The sequence below is a fragment of the Phoxinus phoxinus genome (assembly GCF_949152265.1).
Source record: "Phoxinus phoxinus genome assembly, chromosome: 10".
Taxonomy (NCBI): domain Eukaryota; kingdom Metazoa; phylum Chordata; class Actinopteri; order Cypriniformes; family Leuciscidae; genus Phoxinus; species Phoxinus phoxinus.
Genome location: NC_136885.1, coordinates 5,786,445 through 5,804,834, shown reverse-complemented (window position 1 = coordinate 5,804,834; position 18,390 = coordinate 5,786,445). Strand labels below are relative to the sequence as shown.

The window sequence follows — 18,390 nt, the reverse complement described above, 5'->3', positions numbered from 1 at the left end:
TATAATTGATCTCAGTCTCAGGTCTGTTAGTTGTAAAAAATAAAAAGTTTCTGAATAGGTTTAGGCTACTATAACTAAATTGCAACATTTTCAACAGAAAAAAGTAGACAGTTCCCTAAACAGATCATTAAAATTTCTGTCAAAATGCCAGTTGATGTTTCTGATGGCACAATGTTTTCTCCTCTTTTCTTCATCAGTGCCATTTCAAATGTCACGGCTGTCTTGTCGTTTGACATTTAACATCCTATAGAGCGCTTTAAAGTTTCAGCTGGAATCGAACACACAGACCAGCTTACAGACTTTCTGATATTCAGGGTGTGCAGGTCGTGATGAAACGGAAGAAGACACAGATCTTTTCTTCTGTATTGTGATGTACATCTGAATGAAATGGATTTTCGAAAAAGATGATCAGACGGAGTTGATTGTAAGAAAGGTTTAAGTGGACTAAACGATTGGAGAAGTCCTGCATATGAGAAGAGAAGTCTGTAGTTTCATTGAAAGATCCAGTAATGAAATTGATAAAATAGGTTGAAAGAAAGAAAGAAACATGCTCATGAGTTCATGCATTTAGAAAATAGATGAATTTTCATTCATGCCAACTTTATGTTCCCAGGCTGATACAGCGAACAACTGAGCAACTAGTCACTGAATTTGCCAAAGTTTGCAAGTTTCATAGCATTGAATCTTTGATGAATATTCAAGAGTTTAAGAAACTTAAAGGTAAATTAAATATTCCACCAGTGTTTGTCAACCTGTAGAAATTCTGCTGTACGGTTTATACTTGCATCTACGGTTAAATCTTTTATATCTAACACAATTTAAAAAATCTGACACCATTTAGAAAACGTACTCTACAAACTGTCATAGACAATGAGTGGAGACGGCTCTGTTGATTATAACGGGAATAATTCAGTTTTGTTGAGTGTGTTTGAGTAGAGACAATGTGACTGAAGTTTGTTTGTGTCTGCTGTCCAATGTTTCAACTTGCTTCTCAAATGTATAATTCATCTGATGTCCTGCCACACGTATATATTATATTATAACACATTTCTAAATAAGAAATAAAATCAAATGAAATAAAGTACCATTCATTTGTAAAATATATAATTTACTGAATTATCAAAAACATTTAAATATGGGATTATATATTGGATCATAGGCAAGTAAACAAGACATGAAAGTAAGCGTTTGCGTATTTATTAATAGTGTGATCTGCCACTGACTGAAGCCAGCAAATTTAATATAAAAAAACAAAGAGAAGGATGTGAGAAAAAAAAGAAGCAGTTTTTTAAAACATTTATGACACGAGTCTTTATGTTTTGCTTGTATCTGTCACTGTAATACTTATTAGTGATGGGTCATTCATGAACATTGCGTGTATCACATGACAAATGAACCCCAGACTCGGAAAGTAAATGAAATATTTATGTTCTCTGTAAATTATCTTTGGCTGCATTATAATGATTTCTTAATTCAAAATATGATCAAGATTGTATAGGTGGATGTTTTCAGGGAATTTGGCTGTTAAAAGTATAACATTTAAAGCCACTTAAATTAACGAAATGACTCGAATAAAGATTCGTTCATTTTGATGAACGAGAGAGTCAGTAAAATGATCCGAACTTCCCATCACTAATACTTGTGAGTTGTGACACATCACTGTCTTTAATGACAACCCTTTGTAACTCTTGATAACTTGTATGTCAAATATTTGAAGTGACTCTCATGAGAGAAGGATTTTGACGAATGTCGATCTAGTGTGACGTAAAAGTCGCATGAATTCTGATATGACTGTTCAGACTGAGGTCGCATTGCAAAACATCTGACCGGTGTCGGATTTAGCACGTCTGCATGGACCGAAGTGAGCAGTTGAGATGTGGGCCAGACATTATGTGGACAGTGGAAAGTCTGCTTCCTGAGAGAGTTTCCTCCGATTAGCATAACGGCTCAGGGCCTGTATACGAGCTCCGTGAATCATGTTTGATCCCACACCACCTCTACACACTCAAACGCATCTCTTAGCGCCGGGTAGGGAAAGAGGCAGAGTTAATGTACACTTGGAAATAAAAGGAGAGCGAGACGAGGTAAGGGTGTAAAGAGTCGTGACGACCTTCTGGTGTCAGAGAGACAATATAGTGCAGAACGCCCACCCACAATCCCTCAGTGATTCACTCGCTGATTCCAGCACATCTTTGGCTCCTCAAGCTCTTACAAAGGGAACATTTAACGTTTTGAAGGATGAGAGTAACTGTGCCGACACTTCTCTGAGCTTGTGGATTTACAGTATATTTATGGCTACTAGCGGTCACATCATTTTTACAGTGGCATTTCCTTCAATGTATTACCAATTATTTTTTAAATGATCAATTGACTACTTCTGATATTTAAATCACAATTATTAATGTTAATAAATACTGCCCTGCAAAGGCAAAACGCAGTAACTGCATATTGTTAAAAGTTTATGACAGAAATAGTCTCTTTTTATATTAGAATATTTTAGTATTTACGTGTGCAAATTTACTTTGTAATAATAATACATTTATTAACATTCATTGGTCAAAGACCATCCAAAATGTTTAAAAAATACATCCAAAATGTTTACTAAAACACTACAAAAATATTGTCTCATATTATCAATCTAGTTAACAAGTCTGACGTTTCAAAACTGTTTCTCTGATGCTGAAACTGAGAGGTGTGTGTGAAAAGTTAATTTAAAGCTTTATTAGCATGAGTGTATCACATTGTTGCAAAAAACAAAACAAAAAAAACATTATGTATAGTCAGATCATGTTGTGTTTCTGTGAATGTAATTTAAACAAGTATTGGTTGTCTGTTGGTAAACACTGCCAGATCTGTTTCTTAACCCTTATAAAGCCCATTGTCTTTAAATGATCATGAACGTTGTCGAGAAACCTCTTGCACATAATCTACCACATGCCTTCTGTCGTCTGGTTGATAGTCTATACTTCTTTAGCAAGCTAAAGGCCTTTTAGTATCCTTGTAAAAATGTCCACCTTCAGCTTGTGTCTTTTTGCAGTGAAATATTTACAGATTTTTTTTTTTTTTTTTTTTTTTTTAAGTAAATGAAAATAAGTTTCAAGATGACTGAAGCAACTTAGATCATCTTTTTTTTTTTTTTTTTTAAGTCATGTTAAACCGTGAGTTTCAAATATAATCCATTAGGGTCTCAATCATACTTGTATTGTTTTATATGCTTTAAAACTACAGAGCTTTGATCATAAAACTAAGAATTGAAATATCATCTTACTAAGACATATTATTGGGAGATAAAGTGACAGCTGATATTTATATGATTTTTATGTAATGTACACAGATCTTATTGATTTACATTACAAGCATTACATTGTTTGGTCGTATAAATATCAGCATCGGCACCAAATTGCATATTTTTGCTCAGTTAAGTAAAATTGATGTTTTTTTCCTCGAGTATGAGCTCTAGAAAGCCTGATGATGTATCAAATATGATACGCAAAAAAAAGACATGCAATATTTTTTTTTTATGAAAAAAATAAAACTTGTCTAAAGGTTCCATTTTGAAACATTAGATTTTTCTCAATATTTTTTTTGCATTTCAAGCTTTACAAATTTAATCAGTATTTTGGATTCCCAATAAAAAAAATATATCTAAACATTTTCACAAGATAAATTCATGCGAGAATTGTGTACGATTCACAGAATATATCTCGTCTATTTTTCTATGCATTTATCAGTTTTTATTTCTTGTTTTAGCATAAATGTAACAAACTAGCAATGTTTAATTTTATATCATGCTAATGTTGTTTACCAGGGTTTAAAAGTGCCCTCAACATTGGGTCTAAAAAAAGATCCCAGAGTTAACAGGGTGCATCTTTTTAAATGACTCCACAAAACACCATATGTCTTTTGATCTACATCCGAGATGAGGAGGAATCTGATTAGATTGCGACATTAATATGAGTAAAATGAACAGATGTCAGGGTGAACTGATGGCTTACTCTTTGAGTTTGCTGTCAGAGCAGAGGACGTAGAGCACTTTGACTGCCTGAACAGCCTGGCATGACTGATGCTCTCTGTGATGAACGTCACCTGTGGAGATGAAGCTTTCGCCAGGAAATGAGGCGACCAAAGTGTCCGTGTTCAGAAGCCACAGCTGATAATTAAAACAGAAAGTAATTACCTGAAGGTCGGATATAACGGGGACATATCATGTCAAAACGTACTATGCAGACATTTGAAGGAAACTCCAGTAAGTTGGAGATGTTTTTGTCGCAAGAAACCCTGAATAACATTGTAAGTTGACTTTAGAGAAATCTTTACACATGGACCAAAATGAACAGTTTTGTACATATGTGACCCTGGACCACAAAACCAGTCACAAGGGTCAATTTTTATGAAATTGAGATTTAAACATCACATGAAAGCTGAATAAATAAGCTGTACATTGATGTATGGTTTGTTAGGATAGGACAATATTAGGTCGAGATACAACAATGCAAAAAAATTAAAACATTGAGAAAATCTCCTTTAAAGTTGTGCATTTATGTTTGAGATTGTGCTGCATTCACTCACAAAAATATTTTTTATATATATTTACGGTAGGAAATTTACAAAATATCTTCATGAAACATGATCTTTGCTTAAAGGGTTAGTTCACCCAAAAATGAAAATAATGTCATTAATGACTCACCCTCATGTCGTTCTAAGCCCGTAAGACCTCCGTTCATCTTCGGGACACAGTTTAAGATATTTTAGATTTAGTCCGAGAGCATTCTGTCCCTCCATTGAAGCTGTATATACAGTATACTGTCCATGTCCATAAAGGTAATAAAAATATCATCAAAGTAGTCCATGTGACATCAGTGGGTTAGTTAGAAGTTTTTGAAGCATCGAAAATACTTTTTGGTCCAAAAATAACACAAAATAAGACTTTATTCAGCATTAAATTCTCTCCCGGGTCTGTTGTCAATCCTTTACAGTTACGCTGATGGCGTAAGACGCTGATGACGTGTTATCTGGTGCGCCCGAGCTTCATTTATAGTCTGAGGGAGACGCACGCTATATTCAAGCTATTCTACATTGTTTGCGTGGATATCATTTTTTTAATGGTGCGTAAATGTGAATGTCGCGGATGAGACACTTTTACAGCGTGCGTCTCCCTCAGACTGTAAACGAAGCTCGGGCGCACCAGATAACACGTCATCAGCGTCTTACGCCATCAGCGTAACTGTGAAGGATTGACAACAGACCCGGGAGAGAATACAATGCTGAATAAAGTCTTATTTTGTGTTATTTTTGGACCAAAAAGTATTTTCGATGCTTCAAAAACTTCTAACTAACCCACTGATGTCACATGGACTACTGTGATGATGTTTATATTACCTTTATGGACATGGACAGTATACTGTATATACAGCTTCAATGGAGGGACAGAAAGCTCTCGGACTAAATCTAAAATATCTTAAACTGTGTTCCGAAGATGAACGGAGGTCTTACGGGCTTGGAACGACATGAGGGTGAGTCATTAATGACATTATTTTCATTTTTGGGTGAACCAACCCTTTAATATCCAATTGAATTTTGGCATAAAAGAAAAATCTATCATTTTGACCCATACAGTGTTTTGTTGGCCATTGCCACAAATATACCCGTGCAACATGTGACTGGTTTTGTGGTCCAGGGTCACATATATGGGATGTAATGTTCATACCAAAATCACAGCTGTACTATCTGGCGTTTGGATGGAGAAGCGAAATATACTCTGTGCGGATGACAGCTCGACCAGCCTTGATGCTAAGGTTTGCTCCAAGAATCGCTGCCTGTAGGAGACACAATAAAAGAAGCTGCAAAAACATGATCTACACGACAACAACATGAATAAATGCAATTAACTCACTAACCTTATTGAATCGGACTTGGGCTCCAAACTGAGCCGTGATATATCACACCCTCCATCTTCTCCTGGCTTCACTAATATTTCAGTTATGTAAAGCTTCAGCACCTCTGAAACACCAAAACAGTTAAATATATTAAACACAGAATATTACACATCATCAACAGCTGGAGGTGTAAGATTAGAAGAGATTACCTCTCATATAACATCTGCACCTTCAACATGCCATTGAAACAACTAGAGTTTTCTTGTCATGAAGAACAAAGTTAAAGTATAATTCTGAGCTCAAGTATTGTTTTCCAGGCCAAATATTAAAAAAAAAACTATTTTCTGAAAGCTGCTCTTGGTAGATTCATTGCGTTGGTCATTATGGAAATGTTCATTCATTTGTGCGTCATTAGTAGATCAAGCACAACAATTTCTGTACAAGTTTGGCACCGTAATGCAGAGTTAAAGGGATAGTTCACCAAAAAACTGAACATTTCAATCATCTTCAGAACACAAATGAAGATATTTTTGATGAAATCTGAGAGATTTCTGCTCCTCCATTGACAGGCTACGCAACTACCACTTCAAAAAGTTCATAAAGAGATCGTAAAACTGGTCCACATGAATTGAGCAGTTTAGTCCAAATTTTCTAAAGAGACTCGATTGCTTTATATGATGAACAGATTGAATTTAGTCTTTTATTCACATTCAGTAAATTACAAGTGTGGAACGCGTATACAGAACAAATATTTTTCATAATGTACTTTAAATATCATTAACAAATAATGTGAGAAGGATATCAGTTCTGCTCTGGTTCATAATCATCAGTAGTGATGTTGTACAATGAGGACTTTGTGACGAGTCCCAAATTTGTTCACAATATACGTACAGATTCATGACCTAAAAAGCTAGAGAGCTGATTGAGACGCACCGATTATCGTTATTAATAACCTACATACTCTTTTCTCTTCATTACCTCTTATTCTCTCCACATTCACTCTTGTCTTGTCTAGACACAAGCATCAATGTGCAATTAATCTACAATGCTAAAATCAATGAACCTGGCTTAAAATACCAGATGTGGGCATAACTCACATAATCTCTAGTATGTGAACAGACATCAAATCTGGATATGCATAAGAGCGATTTCTCATAGAAAGATATAGCATGATATCAGAGGGCTACATGGACATCTGCACCAGCTTTTGTGTCCCACAGTCATTCGGGTTTGTAAAAACATGAGGGTGAGTATGTTTGTTGAACTATCCCTTTAAAATAGTAGCAAAAAAACACAATCAACAAAAAAACAAACACAAAAAACTTACAATCACTAAAAATAGACCTTTGCAATCGGACTATTTTTGCTTCAAAAGCACAGCACTTTTATAAATACCCAAGAGTCTGAAAACATTTCAAAGCATCTTAAGAGTGTCTGAGGCTGGTGTTGCTAACAGGAAATATTAATGGCCCGTATGCATCAGGGGTTATACATGACATCATGCGGTTATAAATATAAAAAAGCACTGGTTTTATTGATTTGCAGTCATGTAAACTGCACAACTGGTGTGTTAGCACTGCGGAGCGTAGCATACCTGCAGAGACGTCCTCGCCCAGCACAGCAGAGCAGCTCGAGCAGGACAGCATCACACGCTTGCTGACGCGCTTCTGCTGCGGGACACACACATACTGAGGTGAGAGGCACATGTGCTAGGCTGCATTATATGGCACTGGTTATATGGTTATACATATTACAGGTTCAGTCAGTTCACTCGGCGGCCATATTCATATTCATAACACCCCCAGCTGGAAACAGCAGCCATATCCAGCCATGCAACTTAAGTATAAACCTTTCCATTTCCAGCTTCATGAATATGAAAGGTCGGTCATCATCAAAATAAATTTTTAACACATTTTGTCAGTGTTGACTGGATTTGTCATTTTCAATCATTTACGGTAACTATTATTAGAGTTATAGTTAAAAATGATCAAATCAATATATGTCCTTAATTTACAGAAAATATAAACTACTGTTCAAATGTCTGGGATTGGTAAAAAAAAAATATTTAAACAAAATTAATACTTTTCTTCAGCAGGGGTGTGTTAAATTGATCAAAAGTCACAGTAAAGACATAAAACAGTGTTACAAAATATTTCTATTCCACATTTTCAGAACGTTCCATTCATAAATTAATCCTGAAAAAATATATATATCAGTTTCAACAAAAATATGAAGCAGGACCACGGTTTAACATTGATAATTTTGAGCATATTATAATGATTTCTTAAAGATCATGTGACACTGAAGACTGGAGTAATGACGCTGAAAATTCAGCTTTAATCAAATATATTACAATAGAAAATATTACAGTTTTTAGTCTATTTTTGATCAAATAAATGCAACCTTGGTGAGAAACAGCTTTCAAAAACATTTAAAAAAATTACAGACCCCTAAACTTTTCAAGTAGGGATGCACGATAAATAGCCCATCATATCGGTATCGGACGATATAGGATCACTTTTAATGTCACCGGTACCGGGCCGATAAGAAGATTTGGCCAATATCTTAAAGCCGATAAATAATGGATTATTTCCTTCAGCTTCATATGCGCACTGTTTGCTATGATGCTTTTAAATTGCTTGGGGGGAGTTGGCCATAGGAATGTAAAATTAATTTTAAAACTTATACTGGTTCAAACTAGGCTACTGTACTTCTTTGTTTGATTTATGTTGAAGTGCTTGGGACGTGGCTTTTAATGGTGAGACTTTTGTTTTTGTAATCAGACTCTCAAAAATTATAAAAAAAATTTGGATTTAGATTTATTCTCTAAATCGTCTTTCAAACAAAGAATTATCAGTATCGGCAAAATACTCATATCTGTGCATCTCTATTTTCGACTGTAGTGCAAGTTTATAAATAACTTCAAACCAACATTTTTTGGTGACAAAATAGTTAGCCTGGCTTGTTTTAGGCTAAATCTGCAACTTTGGTAACAGGACTAGAGAATTGCAAACCTCATGTAGCATGAACAGAAAATAAAAGAGCTCATGTAATATTAATTTGACCTTTTCACTAAGCATTTGTTTAAAAGGTGTTTCATACCCCTATTATTGACACAAATGAAATGAAAACTGCCAGTAATTCTTAAACTTGTTTCTAAACTTGTGCCTCAACTTTATACTGAAAAGATCTATAAAATACTAAAAAAAAAGAAATAAATCATATAAGGAAACCAATAAGAAAACAGACTGTGTGCTGAAGTCATTTAGGATTGAAAAAGTGTGGCTGTAACTGCTCGGCATGGCCACGGGCTACACACAGATTGAGGCTGAGAAGGAGAATCAATCCCTCGTAAAGACATGATGGGCTCTTCTCCACAGCCCGGCCGCCCCTAATGTTCCTGAGAGTGGATTTCCTCTCCGCCTCTTCAGCCTTTATTGTGATGAAAGGAAACCATCCGCCTCCTCTGTCAACCCTGAGGCTGTGAGAACCGAGTTACGTCCCAGCACTACTTAGGGTGAAAATATCACAACTGCGCTGTCTTTGTGTGAGCTCAGCTTTTAGAAGAGAGCTTCACCGTTTCAGCTCGGAGAAATCAGACTTTCAGCACTTTGTTGCGTTAGTAAGAGTGCTAAAGAACTTCATTATAATGCCCTATTATGCCATTTTAAAGGTTTCTAATTATGGTTTGGAAGTCTCCTACAATAGGTTTACATGCATCCAAGGTCAAAAAACATATTTACATATATTTTTTACTCCTAATAAACATTGCAGCATCACCTCTTTTCTCAGTGTCTGGTCTACACTGCTCTGATTGGTCAGATGGCCCAGTCTGTTGTGATTGGTCTACTCTGCTCTGATTGGTCAGATGGCCCAGTCTGTTGTGATTGGTCAACTCTGCTCTGATTGGTCAGATGGCCCAGTCTGTTGTGATTGGTCTACTCTGCTCTGATTGGTCAGATGGCCCAGTCTGTTGTGATTGGTCAACTCTGCTCTGATTGGTCAGATGGCCCAGTCTGTTGTGATTGGTCAACTCTGCTCTGATTGGTCAGATGGCCCAGTCTGTTGTGATTGGCCTACTCTGCTCTGATTGGTCAGATGGCCCAGTCTGTTGTGATTGGTCTCCTCTGCTCTGATTGGTCAGATGGCCCAGTCTGTTGTGATTGGCCTACTCTGCTCTGATTGGTCAGATGGCTCAGTCTGTTGTGATTGGTCAACTCTGCTCTGATTGGTCAGATGGCCCAGTCTGTTGTGATTGGCCTACTCTGCTCTGATTGGTCAGACGGCCCAGTCTGTTGTGATTGGTCAACTCTGCTCTGATTGGTCAGATGGCCCAGTCTGTTGTGATTGGTCTACTCTGCTCTGATTGGTCAGATGGCCCAGTCTGTTGTGATTGGCCTGCTCTGCTCTGATTGGTCAGATGGCCCAGTCTGTTGTGATTGGCCTACTCTGATTGGTCAGATGGCTCAGTCTGTTGTGATTGGTCAACTCTGCTCTGATTGGTCAGATGGCTCAGTCTGTTGTGATTGGTCAACTCTGCTCTGATTGGTCAGATGGCCCAGTCTGTTGTGATTGGCCTACTCTGCTCTGATTGGTCAGATGGCCCAGTCTGTTGTGATTGGTCTACTCTGCTCTGATTGGTCAGATGGCTCAGTCTGTTGTGATTGGTCAACTCTGCTCTGATTGGTCAGATGGCCCAGTCTGTTGTGATTGGTCTACTCTGCTCTGATTGGTCAGATGGGCTGGCATTATGCAAATTTGTAACAAACCTATGTATGTTCGTGCAAGGAAGTAGGACTGGAATTACTGACGACTCGTTTCAGCCAGTTCAGAATCGTTTTTTACTTTTGGGAGAAAATAACAAAAAACTTGATTTTATCTTTAAACATATCAGAACTTTTACATTCACAAACAGCTACTGTATATTACACACTGCAGGAAATGTAAAGCGTAATAGGGACACTTTAATCAGAAGTCTTTACCTCTGCAGAGGCTTTCTGAGACGAGCTCTCTTCCCGTGTGAGGGTCTGTTCACAGCTGCTGTCCCGTGCCAACAGAATAAACGTGTCACCGAGCAGACAGTCTCCATCTCGTGGGAGCAGCTTCCTGTTTGCGAAGGGATCGGGGTGGCAGCACCAGTCGTCCACTAATGCATTCCAGTTTCCATTGGGCAAAGGAAGAACTCGCCCAAAAGCCCTTTAAGAAGGAGGAGACAGTCTCACTTTCAACACTTTGAAATAAATGTGTCTGGTTGAACTTATAACTATTATTTGGTGCAGTACTTGACCAAATCAGTCAAACCAGAGGTAATAAAAAATAAACACTCCTAACCGGTCTTGAAGCACCATGGACCCACAAGACTGGCACTGGAAGAAATACGTCACATTGACCCGCAGTCGTCCAATTACACTGCAAGGAGCTTCTGGAGTAAGAAACACAAAATAACCAAAATCATTTTGGGCATAAAGATAATCGTGGTTCATTCATTGTGTGTACATGGTGTATTTATTGTACTATTCAGTGTCAATTGTGTGTAGTGTAGGCACACATCATGGATCCAACTAACCAACCGTCCATCCATCCGTCTGTCTGGCTATCATCTATATATCCTACCATGATCCATCCATCTATCCATTAAAGCTGCACGATTAATCGTTAAAAGATCGCGATCTCGATTCAAACTCCCATGCAGTCTTTTCAACCACAGAGTCAGTAGCGTTATACTATGGGGAATACTATGGAAGTCAATGGGCCATCAACTGTTTGGTTACTCATTCATCAAAATATTATTTGATAATATATAAAAATTATGTAAAAATTATGACAATCAAAATTTTTGGGTAAACTATACCGTTAAATTTATTTTAAACAACTAATCACTGCTCAAAAACAGTCAGTTTATGGTGCGTTTAAACTCAAAGATGAGGGGGGAAAACTTGACATATTTTTAAGTTAGGTTCCCATACTAAAACAGTTTCTCAGAAATCTCTCTTGGGTCAAAACTCCTGAATGCTTTAAGGGGTAAATTAGGTTGTGCTGAGTCAGCTGACTCGGAGTTGTTCTGACATCAAGTTGAGCTCAGGCTCAGAGCAGCACGTCACATGACTGGAGCTTTCTTTGTTCTTCATTAATCTCTCTCTCTCTCTCTCTCTCTCTCTCTCTGTGTGTGTAGCTCACACACTTCTTACTCAAATTCCTCAAGGAAATCCAATCAGAATCAATCTGAGAATCAAATGAGAATCACTCTTTAAAGACTCCCTGACCTCCAGATGTTGGTCAGGGTTTGGTGAGAAAGTGCTCATGGGTAATAATCTAAAAGAGCCAGAGATTGACCGATAATCGCTTTTACCAATATTTTTCACGATAATCAGAATGATTCTTACATGCTATATTCATTACCTGTTTGTTTACCTGATCTAAAGTGCACTATATAAATAAAATATATAATATATTTTACATGCTTTCAGACACTCTTTCATTTATTGATTTAGAGGGTGTTTTGTTTTGTATATAAGGAGGAGGGAGTGAAATTTCAGAAATGACAGTAATTCAAGTTTTTAATGTTTTAATGTTGTTTATATGTCTATGTGGTGTTTTTAATATGCTTTAAGACACACCATGTGCAAATTCACAAGTCGTCAGCATTGCTGAGTATGTTCTCCTTTAAACTGCAGTGAACCAAAGACAGTCGCAAAATGTTTCTGACGTCACAAACTACCTTGTAACCAATCAGATCAACGTGTGATCGTCAACGAGTGGATCTCTGAGCTGAGTGAGTGGAGGCGGGGCTCATTTGCATATTCATAGAACCACGTATACTAAATGAAGCAAGGGTGTAGAGTTACATTCAAGCTAGTTTAAGGCATGAATTAATTTTTTTCAAGGAAAACCTTTTTAAATATGTAATTTTGGTGATCAAAGATGAGTTTTAAAGGATAAAATTATTGACTACAGGGGGACTTTAAAAAGTGTTAAATAAAACAGTTTGCTCAGTTCAGTACTGTTATAATTGTCAAAAACAGAAGTAAACCAATTAATAAATATCGGTTCGGTTTTCGGGCACATTAACGTGCAAATAATTAAACTCAATACCGGTGGACCTCTAGTAAGAGCGGATGGTGTACCTGACTCCTGCGCCACTCGTAGACGGAGCCTGAAGTGAGATCCGTGTTCAGAGGATCCTGGGCTTGTCTGGCATGACGTCTCCACTAGACTCACTCCAGGTGTTAAGTTCACCTGATAGGACCCGTCCGCTGTCTGGATGTTCAGGAGGGAATCATGTTTGGACTCGACTTTCACATCTGCAGCATCCCTGGCAATATCACTGCTGTGAGGGGGAAGTACAGACAGCGGTAATGATAACCATTTCAAATGCGTTTTTCCTGTGTAGTTGCTTACTGAAGTTTGAGTTTATTTGACATAAAAAGTAGCAATACAACATGTTACAACTTCTTTGTCAATAACACGATAAAGTTACATTAACTTATTTCCATTGTGGGCTCTGATTTTTTTTTTACGAAACATTTTCATGACAAACCATACACACAAAAAATACACATATACATCCATATCCATTAAGCCATCCTATCTAAAAACAATCTCTTCACACTTATATTAAAACCAACATCATCCGTTAAAACCTCGTCTCCAATGGCAACTTATTCCACTCCTGCATATTTGAATGTCCAGGTTGAAAGAGTTGAAAAGTTTTTCATATTCTGATCTCTAGACATGACCGTTGTCAGTGTAAGTCAATAGATTTTGTTTTTGCCTGTTTTATAATCCACCATTACCCAGCAGCACACCTCTCTCTCGTCAATAGGACACATAATTCAGCTGTGTTCATGTCTGTAGAAAAACTGTAGTGGGACGGAGGACAAGTATTTGATACACTGCCGATTTTGCAGGTTTTCCCACTTACAAAGCATATAGAAGTCTGTAATTTTTATCATAGGTACTCTTCAACTGCGAGAGACGAATCTAAAACAAAAATCCAGAAAATCACATTGTAGGATTTTTAAATAATGAATTTGCATTTGTATTGCATGACATAAGTATTTGATACATCTGAAAAGCAGAACTTAATATTTGGTACAGAAACCTTTGTTTGCAATACAGAGATCATACGTTTCCTGTAGTTCTTGACCAGGTTTGCACACACTGCAGGATTCTGGTCCACTCCTCCATACACACCGTCTCCAGATCCTTCAGGTTTCGGGGCTGTCGCTCCCTCCAAAGATCTTCTATTGGGTTCAGGTCTGGACACTGGCTAGGCCACTCCAGGACCTTGAGATGCTTCTGACGGAGCGACTCCTCAGTTGCCCTGGCTGTGTGTTTCGGGTCGTTGTCCTGCTGGGAGACCCAGCCACGACCCGTCTTCAATGCTCTTACTGAGGGAAGGAGGTCGTTGGCCAAGATCTCGTGATACATGCCCCATTCGTCCTCCCCTCGATACGGTGCATTCGTCCTGTCCCCTCTGCAGAAAAGCATCCCCAAAGAATGATGTTTCCACCTCCATGCTTCACGGTCGGGATTGTGTTCTTGCAAAGCATTTACGGCTTCATAAATTCGAATAGCATTTTATTTTCAAATAATAATTACAGATTGAATATTCGTGCACGTCCCATTGTGGAGAGGTTGGAGTCTGTTTGATTGAGTGTGTGGACAGGTGTCTTTTATACAGGTAACTGTTCAAACAGGTGCAGTTAGTACAGGTAATGGGTCTCATTCATGAAACATTCGTAAATATACGAGTAAATATGTGAGTGATTTGCGCGTAAAGAGACCTTCCCGAAAACTCTTCTCCTGATTCACAAATACTTCGTAAACGTCAGATGTGATAGTGAAACGTGTGTGTGTGTTAATGAATTCCAATCAGTCGTAAATGGGACGCGCGTGCACGCTCATTCTCAATTACCATAAATCCCGCCCATTTAATCCGACTGACAACCATATATGGGCATCATATTATGACACCAAACGAAGGATTTCAACATGTCTTCTCAAAAGCGAATGAAAAAGAACAATTTCTCAGATGCAGAAATTTAAGTTTTATTATCAGAAGTTCATTCAAAACACCACATTTTATTTTCAAGCGTATATAGTGGCGTATTAGGTCCTAAAAAAAGGAAGCTTGGCAGCATACAGATGCAGTTAAGGCGGGCGTACACGGTGCGAGTTCGGACACTCGGGAGGTCGTGAGATATTGCACACATTACGAGTCAGTTAAACTGATAATCGCGTCAAAGCAGCTGGTACACGGCACGACTGTCCTGCACAAATTTTATCCCCAGCCGGCGGCAATCACGTGAGCATTCGCGCTAAACACAAAGACCGGAGCTTTCAATGTTGCAGGCAATAGCTTCAGATAGAAAAATGACAGAAATGTGCGTGCAAATGATTTGTTGAAAAGCAGATAACAGTAGCCATTCCGTTCAACATAAAAACGAGAGAGAGAGAGAGAGAGAGAGAGAGAGAGAGAGAGAGTCTGTGTGTGTATGTGTGTGTGTGTGTGTGTGTGTGACAGTGTATAATGCGCACGCTGTGTGGTTGCTGCCACTGAGGTATATAGCCCCATCGGTCTGTGACGTGGTTGTGTATGATTTGGCAATAGGGACAGCCTATACGCTGGGGAAAATCGGGCCGACTCCCCGAATTTTTTTAACATGTTTAAAAATGATCGGGAGGTCGAGAGGTGCTCGTAACGTGCTCGGCTCGGCTCGTAATTCCTCTCAAACGCTGCGAGCTGCGATCCCCGATTTCCACTCGATTTCTCCCGAGTGAAAAAATTATCTGCGAGCTCGTAAAAACAGCAAAAATCGCACCGTGTACGCCCGCCTTTAATGGAGTTTCATCTGTTAATCGAACAGTCCCAGAAGTGAAAAGAAAATGGTTTGACATGAAGCTCGACTGCAAAAAAAAATGAATTAGTTCACTTCGAAAAATTATAGCCCAGCCCTATTGAAAGCAATTAATTATTTGATTAAAGTGTACCGTTTGCAGATGCTATCACTGGCTCTCATAATAAAAGTAAAAAGAAAAAACATATATATATGTAATTACTATATATAATATTTTTTCAAAATGCTGTGTGTAAATATGTCCCCGATTAAGGTGAATTAAAATGCACCCTTATTAATGAGCAAAACGTTCGGATGTTAAACGCACTATTTACGCGTGGCCGGGAGCAGGTGTAGATTTCTTTCGTACCAACTAACATTTGGAAAATACAAACATTTTAATGAATCCGAAAATTTACGCCAGAACCACTTTACACACGATTTACACAAGAATTGGTTCTGCTCGTGTTTCATGAATGAGACCCAATGAGTGGAGAACAGGAGGGCTTCTTAAAGAAAAACTAACAGGTCTGTGAGAGCCGGAGTTCTTACTGGTTGGTAGGAGATCAAATACTTATGTCATGCAATAAAATGCAAATTAATTATTTAAAAATCATACAATGTGATTTTCTGGATTTTTGTTTTAGATTCCCTCACTTACAGTAGAAGAGTACCAATGATAAAAATTACAGACCTCCACATGCTTTATAAGTGGGAAAACCTGCAAAATCGGCAGTGTACCAAATACTTGTTCTCCTCACTGAAGAACTTGCTGAATTCAATACAAATAACATTTCTGGAGGTTTTTGTTTTGCGTCGTCTTTCATTTCTGGAATGATAGTGAGTCACATTTTCTCCTAACCTTATATTGAGTCATGCATTTATGTCAGATTCTCACATTTAGACACTATAGCGCTGGAGACTGTAAGTCATAGAGACTTTCCAAATCCAAAATAACTTTTTCCTCTCAATCCTCGAGTCAAGCTCTACAAGAATTCACCGGTTTTACATTTTAACTCGGGCCTGAAAAAAGAAAAGAAAAGAAGAAAAAAAATCCTAGGCTATCTGATGACATTGCGGATCATCTTTAAACTCTCATGACAAAAATGAACAGTGTCGCCCATCTTCACTAATTGACCAACATCTGTTCATGCAAAGTCCACACTCAACAAAACTTGATGCATGTCGTTCTGAGGATGCACGGCACGGTTACATCAAAATCTCCTCATGCAACTGGAAACCAGGGAATTTTTACAGTCTATGGTCATAACAGTTAGATCAAAGAAAATTACATTTAATGTGTGTGTGTGTAAACTTATTTTAACAAAATAAAAGGGTTGAGCTTTGTTATAGTTTCTGGTCTGTTAGGAGCATCTCTCTCTCTCTCACACACACACTCTCACTCTCTCTCTCTCACACACACACACACACACACACACACACACACACACACACACACACACACACAGACACTTATTACTGTGACCAATACTGCCATCTAGTGTTAAATGACTGCACTACAGAGAGCTTGAGAAGCTACAGTGTCACTAGCCCTGTCAGAAATCATTTACTGTACTGTACAGAATTTCTTATTACATGTATAGTATTATCTTGTGTTGTAACGCGATCCATCGTAACTTGCATTCTGAAAATATACAAAAACTAAAGGGAGAAAGTATTCAAACTGCTGAATAACAGGTGTTCTGACAATGCTACGGTACCTATCATGATGTGTTACCATTACCAGCGGTATATTAGCATGGTTTAGGGTTTGGAGCTGGTAACACAATCTGATGCGTTTCTGACACACACACACACACACACACTCTCTCTCTCTCTCACACACACACACACACACACACACACACACACACACACACACACACACACACACACACACACACACACACACACACACACACACACACACACACACACACACACACACACACACACACACACACACACACACACACACACACACACACTTCGTGCCCTACGAAGCATGTTACCCTAGATTTGGACAGTTTTGACAGCTTCTGCTCCTTCACTCACATCCAATGATAAACTAATGACTGCAGTTCAATAAACGAGCATCCGTACAGAAAGATAAAAACACACTTTACCTAATGAACAAAAGGCCACTTTGCAGCTTTCGTCTGAGCTCAAGAAAGACGAGGTCTTGTTTCGCAGTCTCTTCCATTTATATTCTTTCACAGAACCGATGAATCCCACGCGGCACACAAAAACAACGTGACAACATATCTCCGCGACACACCCGTGACATCGGGAAATAAATATCTTCAAATTAAAAGTCCCCAGTAGGCAGTTTTCCTCGAGACTCTGATAACTGAAAATTATCAGATTCACATTAAAATAACAAATGATTAGGACAACCCGCTGACCTGTATATTATATAATATGTTAGTATTTACAATGTCCCTTTGGTATTTATCAGAAGGGCAGATAACTGGAATACTTTGATCTGGCAGAAGGACTTTCGCGGCAGTGCAAACAGGCTATGAATGTATGTGTGTGTGAAATATTGCCTATATTTTTATAATATATTATAAAAACTGTAATAATAATAATATAATATAAAAACTGCGCATGTATATAGGCTACTAATAAAGATTAATATTAATTTATTTTTAGATGCAACTCCAAACGTTCTT

The 18,390-nt window shown here is 38.0% G+C and overlaps 1 protein-coding gene across 3 annotated transcripts in view; it reads right to left on the bottom strand.

Annotated features, from left to right (window-relative positions):
- The window catches only part of ube3d (ubiquitin protein ligase E3D), a 29,612-nt gene extending 11,582 nt beyond the window's left edge, over positions 1-18,030 (bottom strand). The window contains exons 1-8 of one of the 3 annotated variants that reach the window (XM_079626178.1): positions 17,842-18,030; positions 13,001-13,203; positions 11,208-11,298; positions 10,859-11,072; positions 7,471-7,543; positions 5,898-6,000; positions 5,708-5,816; positions 3,996-4,150 (exon numbers count right to left, since the gene is read on the bottom strand). In XM_079626178.1, the coding sequence (XP_079482304.1) occupies positions 3,996-4,150; positions 5,708-5,816; positions 5,898-6,000; positions 7,471-7,543; positions 10,859-11,072; positions 11,208-11,298; positions 13,001-13,203; positions 17,842-17,918 (1,025 nt within the window). In that variant the 5' untranslated portion in view covers positions 17,919-18,030. Of the gene's footprint in view, positions 1-3,995; positions 4,151-5,707; positions 5,817-5,897; positions 6,001-7,470; positions 7,565-10,858; positions 11,073-11,207; positions 11,299-13,000; positions 13,204-17,841 lie in introns of all 3 variants that reach the window. The other 2 variants (XM_079626176.1, XM_079626177.1) reach the window with 2 other exon arrangements.
- Between the last annotated feature and the right edge of the window lie 360 nt (positions 18,031-18,390).